The sequence below is a fragment of the Pagrus major genome, chromosome 17, assembly GCF_040436345.1.
Source record: "Pagrus major chromosome 17, Pma_NU_1.0".
In the NCBI taxonomy this organism is placed as follows: Eukaryota; Metazoa; Chordata; class Actinopteri; order Spariformes; family Sparidae; genus Pagrus; species Pagrus major.
Window position 1 is genome coordinate 7560993 of NC_133231.1, and position 18555 is coordinate 7579547.

General features: G+C 41.4%; 1 protein-coding gene across 2 annotated transcripts in view; it reads left to right on the forward strand.

Moving 5' to 3' along the window:
* rspo2 (R-spondin 2) overlaps window positions 1-18555 on the forward strand; it is a 60559-nt gene that overhangs the window by 10094 nt on the left and 31910 nt on the right. For both annotated transcript variants that reach the window (XM_073486106.1, XM_073486104.1), the window contains exon 2: window positions 15815-16003. In XM_073486106.1, the coding sequence (XP_073342207.1) occupies window positions 15815-16003 (189 nt within the window). The remainder of the gene's footprint in view (window positions 1-15814; window positions 16004-18555) is intronic.

The window sequence follows — 18555 nt, forward strand, 5'->3', positions numbered from 1 at the left end:
TCTCACCTGCCCCTGAATGCATCCTCGTTGTAACTTGCTCTCCTAAGCCAAGATGTTTCTCCACCATTCGGCCCAGTATCCACCAGAACAGGTCCGGCTCTGTTCACTGTAATACAGTAAATGTCTGACTGAGTAGTTGTGTGGTTGTGGTCTTAGTTGCTGTTTGTCTTGTTATTGCCTGTGTTGACTTAAGCCCTTGTATATTTTTGTGAATCGCTCTGGCTTCACGCCACGCAGGCTCTGGACAAAGATCCCCACATACACACACTGTCAAAAGTGAGTGGAAGTCTAATTGTGGGGGAAATTTGTAAGCTGTGTTATGATTTTAACGCAGCACATTTTTATGTTGTGCTCTGTCAAAGAGGACATCAATTGTGGTGACTGTTTTTAACTTTTCTCTCTCCATCAGGGCTTCTCACTAATCTTGCTTTAGGGTCCAGACAATGAAACAAGGCTGTGGTAGAGACAACCGCTATAAAGATTTAAAAGAAAAAGAAGTCCATTAACATTTCTCAGATTCCTTCACTCTTTTCCCCCCTCTAGTTATGCACTTGTATTACATCTTGGCTGACTTCTCCTTAACTGGATATTATTTTATTTGGACTGGGGCCAGGGCTCAGGAGCGGGGCCTTAGCTGTGTAAACAGCTGTCACCAGCAGGAGTCATAACTAATAGGTATCTGTAGGCAGGGGTCACATGTAGTTTACATGTTTACCAGCTAATGGCTTCAGAGATGGTACTGCCTTGGTGCAGTAATGGGCAGTAGTGAAGTGTAATGGACAGCGTGGGGCTGGCTATCATCATGGAGCATGAGGGCACACATGCATATGCATATGAGTGTTCAGAACAGGATATTTCTATAAAAAGATTTAAAGGTCGAGAGTTATTTTCGGAGAATCAAAGATTGCATCTAAGACATTTTTTCCTGACTGTTTAGAGAAGAGGAGACAACTCCTGTGGTTGAGTTATTGCATAGCTCTATTACACATCCAGCGCTTTGGAACATTGTTGTAACAGCAGCCAATTTGCCGCTCATTTGTAGCAGTAAACACTGTGGCATGTAGGCACAAGACAGGTACAGCTCCATGCATCTGCTGCGTCCATGCAATGATACGCGGCCTCGTGCCACCCAGAGGTTTTGGATGCAAGTCTCCATTCCTTCATCCAAAAGTTTCTTTCATCGCAACATCTAACACCTTTAGATTCGAGCACACCTGCATACCAGAGCTCTCTTTTCTCGTGGCAACAGATTACATTTCCACACCCGGGAGCGCATATAGTACTTTTACTGAGAGGAAATTATCCTTGCACCACAGTCATTTTCATTTTGCTTTATGTGCTCCATTTTGGCCGGTGGAGTCCACTCATCCTTCATACTTTATGAAAGCATTTATTCCAAGTCTCTCTCTCCCTCTCTCAAAGGGCACTGTTGAGAATAAATGTGAACTCCTGAGGGCTGAGTGTGGCCTTTTGGAGCCAACACAAGCCGGTTCCCGTTAAGAAGCCAGGGCGGTGCCAGCCATTCAGGTGCAGTTTTGTGGTGGTTTGAGGACAGGGAGCCAGATGTGACCCAGACACCTGCTGGAGCAGAGGGCGGCAGCTCTCATCTTGATACAGTGTAGCTGCCGCCTGAACAAGCTGTCTATCACAAGCCTTGGAAACACCTCAGATGAACTTCTTTCTAAAGTCTTTTGGGATAACCTTCAAGTTATTTTAAGTAAAGACAGGAACACCGTATTAATTGTTGGCAGCTTCACTAGAAAAACGTCAGTATTATTCTAATATTCAACCCTTGATTATCGAATAATGATGTGGCCGTTTCTCTACTAGGAAACAGACTTCAGTTAGGTGAGAAAACAAGCAAAGTTGTCTTCTTTTCCTGCGAGGGACCGAGCCTAGATACTGGATCCAGCCCATTCTTTAGAGGAGAAACATAAGGCTTTGAAGTTTAGTGTTTTTTTGTTTTTGTGTGGCAGGCACCATGTGTGAAAAGTGAGACCAGGTCTTTGCCATCTGTCCCCTGTGGTGCGCTCCACTTTTGACCCTGGCGATCACCTCACATCTCCCCGTTGGCCTCGACGGGCGAGGAGGGGTGCGAGGTTGTATCTTGTTAAAGGGTTAATGAGGTAGAACTTTGCAGCAGGCGCTCACGTCGCGCCTACTCGAGGTCGGTATGCGCTGGAGGCAGTTGGACAGCGTAGGCTCCTTTTTTGGTAGCGAGTTTCTTGTTTTTCTTTTCCTTTTTATTGTTTTGTCTTCATCTTTAATGCGATGAGCTTTGGACTGATTGTCACATGTCAGTCAAACAGTATGACGTCTGCCCATTCCCGATGTGTTGATGAAAGCTGAGTTTGTTTCGGTAGCGATCTTTTGCTCGTGCCAACTACTGCTTCTTTTATTTCTTTCAATCATACAAGACATGTGAAACTCAGCTCTGTTGTACAAAAAGTATATATTTTTTCTGCTACTTTACACTTTGACTCAACTGCATTCCATTCCATTTATTGAACAGGTATAGATGCAAAACACATGATAAATTAAGATATGATGTTCTAGCAATACATAAAAACAAATAGCTCCTACCAACCAACTACAACATTATGCAGCAGTAATAAAATGTCAGTAATACTTAATAATTTATTTAAAAATAACGTTTGTTATGTTTTGAATGCAGGATGCCTATTTTTTATTAATTAATTGAATAATATTTGATAACGGAATTACTACTTTTTCTTAACTATTGGACCAAAATACTTTCTTTACCATTGTCGACAGTATGAGAAGTAATCAAGGACTTTTACAGAAGTAATTTAGAATTTTGAGGTAACATTTTTCTTTTTATACTTACTTTCCATGCGGGAGTTAGCTGGGAAGATCAATACCGCTTTTCTTATCCGTCTGTTAAATATGAATCTGAATCCATCTTAGCAAAGAGATGGAGAATGAAAATGGGGCTTTAGAGGAACAGGTTGGCAGATTTTTATTACCCGTGGACGGAGCCAGGCTGGCTGTGTTTCCAGTCTTTTTGCCAAGCAAAGCTAACTTGAGATTAGATTCATATTTAGCGTGTAGACAAGAGGGTATTCCCCAAAATGTTTTTTTAAGTATTTAAAAGTGAATAATGTAAGATAGTTTTTTGAGTACTGACCTGAGGATTCAGCTCAAAAAACACTTTTTGCATGTTTAACTCCATTATTACAAAAACAAGAAAAGAAGATATTGGCTTTAACTTCTCAGACACATTACATAACAATTTAATAAACATTTATTCCTTTTTTTAAAATTATTTTCATGTTTATTTAATGATCCATCATGCTTTTTTTCTACTTTTACTTAAAGCTGCAACATTGAACTTTCATTTTTGTTGATTCTGGCGCCCCCTGTGGACAAAAGCAAAACAAAGTCAACTTTGTTTTAGTGGCTCACCACCAGACTACAGAGTAGCTTCTTTCTTCAGGCTGTGAGACTCCTCAGTTCATCCTCAGCAAACTGTTTTGATTTATGACTTATCCAACCTAGAAAGGTTGGATTCTGACTCGATGACAGGCATTAAGAATAAAACTATTCAGAAATAGATAATTTTCTTGCAGATCGTCTCGTTTGCTTATGTATGCTATATACAAGCATCACTATTAAATTGAAACCAGTAAGTGAAGGATTTGGTTTCTTTTTCCAGCACCGTCAGTCAGTGATAGGAAGCAATAAAACACTGTTTTTCATATCAACTTTTTATATTTTCTAGTTTTCAATCTGTTTTTGTGTAACACTTCCACAAAAGATGAGTATCCCCCATCTGGATTTGCAGCTACAGTATGTTGTGCTCTCTGGAACGTAACAAAAGAAAAAAAACACATCCAGCTTTGTGTTTCTCAGATCTGTGAGCTGGATGTCGGGATGAGTTTAGTCAAGGTGATGACAAATAGTGAGGGGAGAGGGAACACGGGTTGGGGTGGGAGAGACAGAGCAATGCTGCATGGGGTGCAAATATGCCAAGCATGCCCGCTGACTTTACTGATCCTCGCCTGCGATGTCCTCGTTCTCCTCTCACAGTGAGGGAAACCCACGGCCAGGTCCCACTCAGCAGCGTGTGTGTGTGTGTGTGTGTGTGTGGGAGGTGTGGGTGTGTGTGACTGAGTGAATTACTAGACTTCCAGCACGTTGAGCTACAGGTGTGAAAATTAGGTGTGAGGTTTATGTGTGATAAATTACCAACATGTGGGCTAATCGGAGCCACTCCACCTTTTTCTCTTTTCCCTTTTCTTCTTTCCAACGGGGGGAAAACACTTTTTCCCACAGCTTGAGTGGATTTTAGGGAGTGTAAACATTGAAATATTCAAAGTTTCAAAGTTTTCACTTTCTTTTGGCGTTCATCTCTTACTTTGCACTGCCTGAACTTCATTTGTAGTTTTATTTTATTAGTTACTGTCAAAAGACTGGAGAACTTTGGGAAAAAATGGGGCGTTTCGAGCACCTGAGTAGATTTATTGGAGGAATGACTAAGACTTATCATAATCTTTGCATACATTCTAGTCATCTGTCCTCTAGAGACACATTTGTATCACATATTAAAGGTTTTCTTGGGAGGAAAAACCTTGAAATATGCACAGATTTCTCTGAAAAGTAAAACATTCCATGGAGCATCATTAACATCACCTCTACAGATTGTTTGTCCTTTTTCTCAATACGATACAGTGTGGACTAAGTTCTTTCAATTTGCTGTCTTGTCAGTTAAAAACAAAAAATAAAATAACATGATGTGCCATGTACCTGGTTTCTGGTTTTGTTTTTTGTTTTTTTTCTTCTGAAAGTCAGTAGGAGACATATCATGCTCATTTTCAGGTTCATAATTTTATTTTGGGTTACTACTAGAATAGGTTTACATCTTTAGTGCTCAAAAAACACATCAGTTTTTCTCATACTGTCCAGTGCTGCAGCATCTGAAACGCTCTGTTTTAGCTCCTGTCTCTTTAAGGCCCCTCTTCCCGAATACCCAGTCTCTCCTGATTAGTCAGTTCACACACGCCTGATCCAGCACCTCTAACAACAACAGAGCAGCTGTGCTAAATCAATTCCTAAATGCCAAACCAGCCGATAGGCATAAATTATGTAAATATGTGGCATGATGACCTCATGTGATGTCACAAAGTCGCAAATTAAAGGCAGGACTACTGACGAGGTGTTTCAGGAGCAGTGTTTTCTGTGGAAGAGAGGAGCTTCTATTGGTGCAGACTTTGACCGTTTTAACTTCTTTTACATGCACAAGAACATAATTAGAACAAAAAACAAAAAAGCATAATAGGTCAGCTTTAAGATCCACAGCAGCAAAATAGTCCAGATTGGAAAAAACTCAACATATATCTTATTTTCTTATCATTCTCAGGCACAAGCTCCATCAGATGCACATAGTTCCATTCATTTTGACCATGTTGGATTTTATGGATTTCTCTGATAATTAAAACATGTACTGTATTTTGCCAACACCTCCTGGACAGTTAAACTAATCATTTCCAAATGTGCCGTGCCTCATCTCTGGACTCACATGACCAAAAGCTATTAAACAATTTATCATATTCCTTATAGTTTGGCACTCCTTTACAAGGAGGCCATATTTTATCAAGTCTAATCTTCAGAAGTTTTGGGAATATCAAAATGTCAAGTTTTATATCACCTAAGCCTACAAAGTGCTTAGTTGATGTATAGTTGTCATAGTGCCCAATCTGAGCTCTATTTTATTGCTATAATACTGATCTTAGATCACGTTGCATTCATGGAACAACACTGTAGGTATAGCGCGAGCTCCTGGGAAATGGTGGAGATGAGTAGAACATTACCGGGGCGTTTCAGAGGAACATTAACCTTTTTTCTTTGAAAGAGCGCATAAAGGTGGATGGGAGAGGAAGAGCTGGCAAGAAACATAAACCACATGCTCGCCTTCCAGTGCCTGCCCAGAGAGCGATAAAGTCCATCCTCATGACTCATCGATGAACTCCCGTAGCGATCCCATTCCTGAGTGTCATAAAGTCCTTTTGCACCTGTCCTGATCAACCATGGCGCATGAAGTGTCACTGTCAGGAGAATCAAAGGCAGATGCTGAGCGATGACCTGTGCCACTCAGCAGGAAGTGCGAGGTTGATTAAAAAAAAGAAAAAATAAGAATAAGAAGAAAAAATGATGATGAGGGAGAAATTATTTTTGGTTGGAAAGTTTGAGCATGTGTTTAGGTTTAGGGAAAGTCCCACTCAGCGTGAGATGTTTCATGCATTATGTTGTGATGAAGTGCTGTCATATACGCTATTTTTTGCAGTAACAACTTTACAGCTGTTGTGTTAATATACAAACTGCACTGCCAAAAATAAAGCTGACCTATAAATACACCATCACCAACAGCTATTTTAAAAGTGTTAAAACTGTTTTTTAGAGTGGATTTTCCCTCCCCTGGAACAAAGATTTAATCTGATTAGAGGTTTGCATTGTTATAGTGCATTGTTTAAGCTATGCTGACAATGACTGTGAACAGATATTCCGTTGTTTTCAAGGCCCGACTGAGCTGTAAAACATTTTATGGGACCGCAAGCCACAGTGAATAGGCGATGCTGTGTCTTGACCGCCACATCAAGGTCATCCTCTCAGTTTTTTCCTCCTATGTGACCATAGAGCTTTCCATGGCGGTCGCATGTCTGCTCTGGTCAAAGGTTGAAGCGTCCATCATCATGGCAGCAAGTGTTAAAAGACTGCAGCACATACCGTGAGATGAGGTCAGCGAGGTCACCTTTTATTTCTAATATTCTCCAAACAGGAATTATGAGGTCTCTTTCACATCAGGGGATCCAGATGTGGGATCGGACTCAGGACATGGGGTTTAAGTCATAATCCATCATAAAGATGTTAATAAGGAAGTGAACTAACTGAGGGTCTTCATATAGAGTTGGAAAGAGTGCAGGGGTGAGAGCCATGATGAGTTCAGCTGGACAGATGGGTGAAAGGTGTAGAGTGTTTCCAGATTGACTCAGAAACACTGTAAATGTCTCTATTGACTGGCTGCAGGTTCACAGAACAGGACAGAGAGATTGTCAACACACTGTACAAATGCCATTTTCTGGACTGCTGATTAGAAGTGGGCAATCTGGCCAAGAAATAATATCACAATCTATTTAATTGCTATTTAATCAACAATCTAAGTTATAATCTTATTTTCTCAATTTTGGGAATACCCTGTAGACTATAGCCAGACTTGAAATAATCTATGAGTTTCTACATTTGCACCATAAAAACACAACACAATATTGTGTTAAAGGGGCCCTATGTAACAATTTGTAGCAAATTACAGGTATTGTTCACTTTTTGATTGGCCATATGTGAGCGGACTGTAACGTGACATGAAAAAGTGAGACCTTTCCTGTCTTTGTCTGTTGCCTATACAAGCCGGTGGACAATTTGTTTAAGTTGTTTAATGCTGCTGGACTCCGCTAACATAGAAAAACTATACCTAATGTTAGTTCAGAAATGGAGTCTGCTAACATGACTGACTGGCTTCCAGCACAACACAAAACTTCAGAAGAGCCCCTTGAAAGATAGATAGTTCTTTTTTGGCACGAGCGCCTCCAGCAGGTTGCTAACTATAACCGACGTTGCATTATTTTCAATACGTCACGAAAGGAAGAGCCACATTAAGTGAATCCAATCAGCATCGCTGTCTGGCTGGCTGCATCACCCTATTGGTAGCCTCACACAGCATGGATCCGCTCGTAAAACATGAAATGCGAAGGTTGGAAACAGAAGTGAGATGATTCGCTTGGAAGGTGGATTGTTGACACCATCAAGATCAGATTGCAAACCTCCAAATGACTTTTGTCTACTTTTGCTATTGTAACAACAGCTTACCATTTAAGCTATGGGCATCAGTAGTTATCAGAACTAAACAGTAGTGTAGCATTTAGCATTATCTTCTGATTGGCACTTTCTGTTCAGCAAAAGTTACATAGTAATATTTCAAAGAAATTGTTTTACATCTCAGGAAATGTGCCACTTTTATTGCAGAGAGTTCGATGAGAAGAACTATACCAGTCGCACATTTGTACGGTGAACATATTGGAGCCAAAGCCGGTTAGCTTAGCTTGGCATAAAGACTGGAAACAGAGGAAAACAGCGAGCCTGACTGTCTTCAAATTGATTACAGGACCCGCCTTACAGCCTCTGATACTCGCCGACTATCCCGTTGAATCTGTTTTGTTTAATCTGCAAAGAAACCAAAGTTTAAGAACTGCAAATTCACCATTCAAAGGAGGGTCTGCTTGCGTATATATACAAAATAGAAGTCAAAATGGTCTCGATCTTCTCACTCTGAGCTGGAAAGCAAACACGCACCTTTCCCAAAATGTCAGATTCTATTCTATTCTATTCTGTTTCTTTAACACAAGCACTTTGTAAGATGGCGATGTGGTCACTGAATGAGTCAAATGTAGTTTTCTCACCTGCATGTGCCTGTGGCTCAACCTGTTGAATCACACCAAAGTAAATTACCTTCAGCTTCTGTTTTATTGTGCACTAAAAAGTGAAGCTTTAAATTGGCCCCCATTTTCCAGTTTCCCGCTTGAACCGCGGCTGCCTGTTTAACCCATTCACAATGTAAACCGCCACCCTTTCAAGTGATGGTTCCAATCTCCGCGCTGCCCGCCTCGCCCGGTGGATCTGTGTCACAGGAACACTTTGGCCGAGCTAATACGTCTGACAGCAAGTGTTTGCTCAGACTCATTTGGCAAAATCATTATAAGCAGCAGGACCGTCCTAAATTATAAACATGTGCCTACAGTGTGATCTGTTAAAGTAAACTGGGGGAAAAAACGTAGATCCTAAAACATGACTATTTCCAGCTGGAAAAGAGTCAGAGGCAACTCCAACATATTTTCTGCTAAATTGGAACAGAAATGTGCCTTCAGTGCACAGGCCCGATTGTACCCCCCTCTTACCCCGTCTGCTTTTTCTCTGCAATTTTTGAGCTAAGTGCAACTTCCAGTTCCATGACAAATAAAGTCACGGGCCTGAAAAGCGGGCGGTTTGATGTCATTTTTCCGTGTACCAGCTTTTAACGAGCTTGAACAATGTTGAGACGGTACGGCGGCTGGTGAACTCTGAGTGCGAGGCTTGACACTGTTGGCTCCCCTGCCTTTCACTGCTACAGCGTGTAAGCCCGGATAGTGAGGTGGTTTCAACAGGGATCCAGAGAGCGGCTGTTGCTTCTTACGGTTTGGTCCGCCGCCCGTCGGCTGGTGGCTGCAGTGCTGCTCTGTCCCGTATCTGCCCTTTCTCTCTCTCTCCCAAGCTTTCTCTTTTTCCTCTAAAGTGGAGCAGCAGTAAGCTTATACCATCATTTAGGGGGAACAAGGGAGGTGGACAATAAACAATAATTGTCTCAGTGCCACGATGAAAGCGTATAATTCTGTTGGTGAATGTGATGCTTTCCACATGAGAGCACAAGTCTTCTTGACCTGCAGCTGCTATGCAACTCCAAAAACTTGAGGTTTGCCAATGCTGCCTCTTCACCATATGACATTTATAGTCGGTATCGATGCAGTGAATGAATTGAATAACTTTATTGTCCCGGTACGTGATGATACCACACTTTCTAACATAGGCTGTACTGTAAGTGTCTTTTTTAAAACAATGGACAGTGTGGCTGCTGGTTAGGTGCACTCACAGTCTGTGTTATTAGATTTACATACCAGGGCCCCATGGAGAAATGGAGGAGAACTGCAAGAATAGAAACACTTGTGTTTTAATATAAGCTCTTGTCTTCTGAATGCTCGGTTTGGAATTCACTGCTGCGTTATGATTTTGCCTCAGCTCTCAATCAAGACAAACTATCCAACTGCGATTTTCAAACTTTCATTTTCCATTTAGTGTGGTATTAAAATGATATGTGACAAAATAAACCAGGGTCTAATCAAAATAACCATCTCACAAACCGCTGTTTTATACCTCTGTGCCCAATATCATCAGCTGCTAATGTGGATACATTTCACTTTATGTGTGACCCACTGCACTCCCTTTGGGTTTTTACACACGGAAATAATCCATATTCCTTATAAAAATGGTCATAGCAGGTCACAGAGATGATGACTGGATGGGGTTTGGTCTTTAAGAGTCTTCTGTAGCCGTGAAAGCTGCTCCGTGATTGAATAGAGAAGCTAAGAGGAGAACCACTTCTTTTTTTTTTTCAGGTATGGCGAACCACAAAAAAAATCCTACATCTTATAGTAACATATACATGAATAGGAATGTTTTGGCAGTACCTAATCCCATTTTGTCCATAAAACACGAAACATAAGAAAATGCTACTAAAACTTTAAGGATTTGTTGTAATTTTTATTAAAAATCAGATATGGTCCAATATCAAACTTTGAAATGGTCAAAGTTTATATTAAACTTTACTTCTTATAGTATAAGGCATTTTCTTTATGTTCATTTTTTAGCATTATAATAAAATTGTCACATTTAAAGAGCTGAAAATGGTTGGAAAGTATCAGTTTTCAGCAGCGCCGGTCCTGAAAACATATTTACCGAAGAGCCCACATCAGTGAAACCGTACGTAAGAATGTCTTCTTGTTCTCAATGTGAAGTTCAGGGCTCTAAAAGAAACACAAAAATTATGTGCAATTTGCCTTGTTAGGGTTTCGGGTTGCAGAGAGTTGGAATGGGTCAATGTGAATGATTTCATGGGTAACGGTAGGTGAGTGGAAGGCAGGAAGTTAGCCGGCCGTGGGTGGAACCCCCTTGTATATGCGGAGGTTTTTTGGCAGCCCTGAGAGCAGTCTGTCACGCTTGCTTTGGACTCATAAAAACGTACCTGAGACAGAGTTTGGGTTTCTGCTGGATCTCACTGCAGCCCTAATTGCTCTTGAGCTGCTTCAGAGCAAACCTCCCAGCAAGCCCACGGCTGTACAATGAAGAGTGCTACGCTCCAAACATGCCGTCATTCTTCATGTTGTTGTGAGCTGTGTGACTGTTTCGCATGAATGAAAGACCAAAACTTCACCTGAACATGTTAGATACGTATCAGTGAATATCTGCAGGGCTATATCACTGTGTACTGTTGATGTTATGGCCTAAATTATGTTTTAATTAAGTTTTTTTCAAATTGTCAAATAGTTTCAAAGATGATGATGATGGATTTTGTTTAGGAAGAGTTTGACATTTTAGGTAGACTTTAGTGAGAGTTGCCTGAGAAGATTTATTCCATTCTTATGTACGGTAGCCTCAATGGGCTATGTAGCTACAAGCTGAAGATAACTGCCATTTAGCTCAAGTCCACCAACAGGTGCCACTAAAGCTCACTAAATAACACATTTTATATCTGTTTCAACTGTTCAAAAACCAAAATTAAATCTGACCAGTTGTTTTTTGTATGGAGCCAGGCTAGTTGTTTCCCTGTTTCGAGATGTTTTGCTTAGCTAAGCTAACAGGCTGCTAACTGTAGCTGCATGTTTACGCGTTTGAAATGAATCACTCCGAGCGCCAGAGCTCTCTCTGGCACAAACTGGACCTTCTTTAAACAGCCACGCTCTTGTTTTAGTGTAGTGTCAGACTTTTTTGTACATTTTGCCTTTTAAATGCAAAAATCAAAGCAATTTCCCCCTAAAATTCGAAATATATTTTTCTTTATTTGTTACACTGAATCATCCTCAGTCTGTCAGGCTGTCACAATGTATTGTTGATGGGCGATGAAGCAGATAAGTGAAGGCTCCTTCATGTGGTTCATGTTTAAAAGCAGCAGCTTTAAAGCAGCCCTCTGCCCTGTAGACATGACACATTGAGGCATTAAGTCTTTTTATTAAAAGGTCTTTGCAGAGGCTTCTTCACTGATGTTCACATGGACCCGGGCTTTTGTAAATACAATACTTGAGGCTCAGAGGGATCTTCAGTTAGCTGTCAGAAGTGGGAACTGCGGATTTGTTTTCTTTCACGTAATATGATTTCTGTGGTTGAAACCGTAAACCGAGTCGGTTTATCGTGTGCAGGGAGTGGCACTTTGGATGGCGTGTACGCTCCTCAGCTGTCTCAAAGAACATGCATGGTAAAACATGGTATCCATAATCTCACTTTGACCACTTTCTGTGTGGCTTTTCTATATGTCTGGGTCACTTCGCTTTCAACTTGATTGACAGGAGAAACACTAGACGAGCCGAGGCATTACATGATTTGTGGGGAAAAGGAGAAGGCGTAGAGGGCAGTTCAGCATGTGTCAGAACGTGACGCAGAGCATATTTTTTAGCATTTCGGATGGACTGGGTTCGAATGTGTCTGCTGTTTGGGAAAAGGGGGAAGATATGCAAAAACAAAAACCACATCCACAACTCAGAACACATCCCCCAGCACACTAAACATACAGCTTTATGTTCCTGCCAAATTAGGTTAAGCAGCCATGATCTATAGACTTCAGAACCAACACTTAACCCGTTTCTCTTTGATTTTCTCTTCTTTAGTGGCACTTAAAAATACGGCTGCTACATGCCTTGGCGAACTGCTTTCAATTTTCATGCCAATAAAGCATGCAGAGGTCAAACGAATCTTTGTCTTTCAAATACTTCTTGCTACAGTTTCAGTTCTGCTGTAAAGCGACTACTCTTATGTTTCTCCTCGTCTCAAGAATCTGATTCATATGAATGAGTGTTTTCTTTAAGAATGGCTGAAACCTGCTGGCAGTCGACAGATTGATGTAAAGTGCGCTAGACAGTGTGCCGGTAGTGCAGGACGTGAGTTGGACAGCGCTGCTCCAGACACTGTGAATTGTGGCCTCCTTCCTGACATACCTGTGGCCTGAACCCCCAAAACCTTTCCACAGACACACACAAGCTAATCTCCCAAGATCAGCACCAAAAGAGTTTCTCTCCACCGTGCGCAGCCTTTCCTTCCCCTCTTTTTTTCCCCCCGCAATCTTACGCTAATTCCAGGATGTGGGATCCGATGCATTCAAACGCCGAGTGATTATGTTATCCTCAATCAGCGTACGTTGCGAGATTAGCAACCGGCAAAACAAAAGTTTGACAACAAAAGTTGAGCAGGCTTTTCGAGCCAGAGTCATGAAGAGTCTTTTCACTGACTGTAATTTCGCTGCTGATTGACTGGCCGGTGATCTAAGACGACCACAGGCCCTGATTTTATTTTTCTATTATTGTTTGGATAGTATTGTTAGCACACTGTTAATAGTTATGGAGCTGAGGCCATTTAAAATGGGGCTGGAGAAATAAGCTTTCCAGCCTTGCACTCCTTTACGTTTGCCAATTTGGCTTTCGCTTTCTGTCAGTGTTGTGTTCAAGTTTGGCGAAGGGCAGAGCGAGTAAATTTGACCAAGTTAATGTGAATGTCAGTTTGCTGTAAACACACCCAGACTGTATATTCTACAGAAATATATGGTGAGGTATGAGGTTTGGGCTAATGTTGCAGTTTAGTTTTCCTGGATGGAAGGAGCGACAGAATGAAATACGATATGTTTGGGGAATTACGTTGTGGTGTTACCTGACAGGAAAGGGTAACACTTTATACAGCTTACTGCTCAGAGCATGTTGTAATGTAGGAATATTCATAATAAAATATGAAAAACTACATGAGAAAGTGAGAAGAAAAGCCGTGCATTTGTACTTCAGCCGTTTATAAACTTGAAAAACAGCACCTGTGTCCAACTAGTAAATCCAGCTGACTCTGAAGATACACAACTGAAATAGGAAATGATAATATCTAAGACACTGGATTGACAGTTGGACATGGGACACAGTTTTCCATCTGAGGATTGGACTGGATGAAACCAGACATAATTTGGGGGTTTTTCATTTCTCCTTCATGTCTTACCGAGCGAGCACCGACTGGAGATGAACAATCGCGAGTGTGTGTGATGAATAGGCACGCAGCGCACATCCCTGGCGCTGCTGTGATCGATGGGGTGTCGCTGTAAGCCTCATCCCTAAAGACCCTCAGAGACACATTCTGATTAGCACTTAATCTTACTTCCATCCACCCCTGGCTTCAGGAGAGTGAGTGTAGTTTGGCAGAGCCGGCGCACCTCTCCGAAGACTATCTCCCAGCGCTCCAACAAAAGAAATGAAAAAAGATGAGTCTGACATCCGCTGACTGATTTTCACATGATTACTAACTGATGCTTGCACTGGGCCCACTTAGCGCTCACTTTCGTCTGGGTGAATCCGTTCAGAGAAATCTAATATGCGGATCCACGGCCAGTAACGCAGGCATGCTCTGCTCTGTCTCTCAGGGTTTGTCCAGTTTGCTGCGCAGTGTTTTATTAAGCGTTGTGGTAGGTCGCTCGGTTTGAGCGGCGCTGTTAACCGGTCCCTGCTTGTGATATTTAAGACTTGGCTTACATCAATTGAAGTATCTCTCGTTTGGAGAGACTGGATTCGCCCAAGGACATTTTCCTGTAAACGCGACGCTAAGGAGTTTACACTGAAAGTCACTTATTGTGGAATGGACTGTCTCTTTACTGGCTCCTTTGTCTTCTGCAGGCAACTCGAGCTGAGGCCAGAGCCACTGCGGTTTTGGGGTCTTTCATCGGCTGTCTCAACACAATCATTCAGGAGGCCAGCTCTGACCAGAATTAATGCAATATTCACATTCATAACCAATCAGCATTCGGACGCTGAAAGGGGAGCCAGAGTTTGCATGAATGACAAATTGTTGAATTGAACATATTTACGATGAATTAGAGAATATCCTGCTGATATATCTATTATGGTTGTTTTGGTTTTATTCTCGTACGTGGGTTGTCTTCTGTTGGTCAGCCCTCCCACAGTTGAGTCTGATGCCTCTAGTTCACCCTGTCCCTGTTGTTGGGTGAAGTCAGGGTCATCCACCGCTGAGTGATGATACAACAATCTAAAGTTATTCTGCTTTTCTGTTACAGTGTAGGCTAAACAGCTTTCTGAACTGCCATAGTAGATCATCTTCGAATGCATCTGTGGCAAAAACAAAAGCAAGAACTTCGTATTTAGACATTGCTACATTTTCTTAAACCAGGGTGCCCAATCTCTTTCCCTAAACTGAAACTAAATGGGCCAGGGGCCAATAGCAAACGACTATTGTATTATATTGTTAAGAAGTTTCTTTAATTGACCGTCCTTCTGCATTGTTACTCTGATCATGATTAATAATTCATAATTATGGATCTTTAAAGAACAGTTTAAACAGGATATTCCTATTCTTTAGCTAGAAACAACTGGCGGACAAAATCGAATCTAAAAAGCAAAAAACGTTCAAAATAATGTCAAACAATAATTAACTGTGAAGACCCCCTGGGGGGCACCTGTTGAAGACTCAGGTCTTAGTGGAAATTTGTACCAAGCACCAAAAGCAGCATCTTTCCTCAAGCTACTGGTCATGAGGAACACAAATAACATGTGGTTAGTTTTTTTTTTCTACAGTTTGAACCTGGTGATAATTTGAGAATAACATTGAATATTCTATTTTAATAATTTAGATACACAAACACAAGCTCTTAAACTATTTTGTCACTAATTAAATTGTTTTTTTATGCTCAGCACCAAACAAATATAAACAAAAATACTGGCAAGTAATTCTATTTTTTCATCAAAATGAAATAATTCCCATTTGTCTGTGTGAAGCTTGTTGATTGTCAATTCCAAAAAGTTTGTAACATTTTTGGAGGCAGTCGCAAATTGACGTCGGAGTGGGTTCATACTGTTCGACCGTCCAAAACAAGCACTTTGATTGAACTATATTCTTTAAAATATAGTTCTTAAAACCATCTTATTAATCACCTTTGCTGTTTCCTCCCCTGTTTGTCCTACAGCTAGCTATGGAGCGTACCCCATCTGTAAAGGCTGCTCGGTGTGCTCCAGAGACAACGGCTGTGTAAACTGCCAGCCCAAACTCTTCCTGTTTTTGCGGAGGGAGCGGATGAGGCAGTACGGGGAGTGTCTTCACGACTGTCCAGCCGGATACTACGGCATGCGCAGCCCTGAACTCAACATGTGCTCCAGTAAGTCCTCCATGTTTAAATCGACTCGCACTCCACCTAATCTCCTCCATCTCCCCCACTGCTGATGTCCTCCTCCTTTTCCCAACACCCCCCATCATCCCCAGGCACACATACACATTCCCTCAACATCCCTTTTTCCCACAACACATGATTTATTGTCCATTATCCAAAGGAGACACACATACCTTGCAATTTGAACGGCTCATCTGTTCACACAGGTGGGTGTAAGTAGTGAAGCCTCGTCCTCGCAGTGTCTCCCGCGGGATTTAACGGTGAACTCCAGCTAGGATGAGCGCTGTTTCTCATTTCTCTTTAACACTCCCTTTACACTCGCATTACCAAACTTCCTATAGTCACCAGGAATGTCTGAAGGCATGAAATCCAGGTGCAAATGCAACCAAGATGCTCTGAAGATTCAGCCAAACCTACTCCAGAGACAATGGTCACATGTGCAAATGAGTCATTCAATATCATCTGAGCTAAAGAGATGATTATATATTAGCATTCTGGCATAAAGCTGACGTCTTTTGTTGATGCCTGCGTGGTTTGTGGATTGAGACTTTAACCAGACAGTGTAATTGTTTTGGCAGCCAAAGTAGTTTTTGAGTTTGAACAGAAAGCCAGTCACGACTGAAGTGTACAGATCCTCCACCAACAACTGCTTGTTCATCTTTATGTTGAAGTTTGATAAAGAAAAATGAAGCATTACAGGTGCTCCATGTAGTTTGAGGGAAAGAAATTTTGATCAGAAGAGAAAGATCTTTATCGACTGATTTGTTTTATGCCTAAACAAGCTAAATAAACAAACTCTCTTCGTTTTTATGACTGAATAAACAAACTGACCTGAAAAGACAACACAGCAATATTGTTTTACTTTGTTTATACTTGGTGGACCCTGCCACCTTTTCTAGCTTCACACAGTGTTCTGGGAACTTTATTTTCCTTGGAGAACAGCTTGTTTATTCAGTTACGGAAAAAATAAATATTTCCCAGTTTGTATTATTACCTCATTAATATTTACAATGTATTAAATTTCTTCTCAAAACTACATGGTGCCCCTTTAACCCTTCAGATTAGTGTTTCATCAATCATATTAAATATTTTGCTAATAGTCACCTAAATGCAAGAAATGTGTGGGTTTTTTTTTTACAAAACTGTTTGCTGGAAAACATTGTTTTCATTTAATAACTTGAAATAGACCACACCTTCAGTCTCACACACTCTGAATTACCTGTTACTATTAAAATAAAACCCTCCAACAATAACAGTGAAAAATGGAAATGTCCTCATGATTCTTGTTAAAGAATAACTCCAAAATCCAATTAATGAAATGTGTCCCTCTACTCCTTCTGTACCACCCAGATCTCATAACCTTATTTTAACATGGAATATACTCTAAGAGAGAGAGAGAGAGAGAGTGAGAGAGAGACTTTATAGGTTTACACGGAGCCTGAGGTGTTGGCTGAGTGTTTCATATGAAAACAGAGGAACTTGAACTCATTTGGTTCCCTGAGCCAAACTCCTGACAGATGCACTAAAATGAAGCCCCAGAGGAGGGTGTCCGGACCTTTGGGCCCAATAATGCGAACATGTAGCAACCGCAGCAAGAAAAAAACCCAAAAAACATTCTGCTTACCCAATCACTGCCGACTGAGATGCAAGTACATCCGTTGGCTCCATATGATCACGAAAATGAAAAGCATATTAAAGCTGCACCAGCCAGCTTTGGATGTTGGTACCACGAGATGGTTGAGAAAAAAGTTCAGTACTCAGAAATCTGAAAGTCAGCGCATGTTCATGTTCACCTGGCCAAGCTGGGATTCTGCATCAGAGATGGGAACTACTGCATAAATCAGTAACACATTATAATTTTTCTTACCAACCAGTAGCATTGGGAGATGCATCTGGAGTGCGAACCCTGCTGTTTCACAAGCCCTCTATATAAAGAGATCCTTGCACTGTTTTTTTACACTCAACCAAACGATGGTGGCATAATGCCACCCCCGTGTGGGATTTTCTAAACAATGGTATAAAATGGCGTTATAGTTATCATTTACCAATCCTGTTGGTGGTCCAAAGTGGTGGTTGATGCAGTCCTCTGCCTAGAGGGTTAGGAGCTCCCAGACCTTGTTGTCTCCTCAATGTGCAGACTTTTCTGTTGCAATTCTTCTTGGAGTTAGCTGCTAACCGCTGCTAGCTGCTTCTTAAAACTCACACACTTAACAAGTTGCCAAGATGTCACCCCAATCTCCCGTCCTGCCACCTTGCTTTTATACAGACGTCCATTCGGTGCTGTCATTACCTCTGCTGCCGGCTCGGAGGCAGACAAACATCGACCCCTCATTCCGTCTTTATACGTTTTATACCCTTCAATTTTAATTTTTTGTAATATATATATATATATTGGAGGCCTTTTATGCCTTTATTAATTGACAGGAAAGCTGAATATTGTGACAGGAAACTGGGGAGAAAGTTGGGACGACATGCAGTAAAGGGCAACGGGTTGGATTTGAACCTGGTCCAGTGGAGTGAAGACTCATCCTCTAGTACAT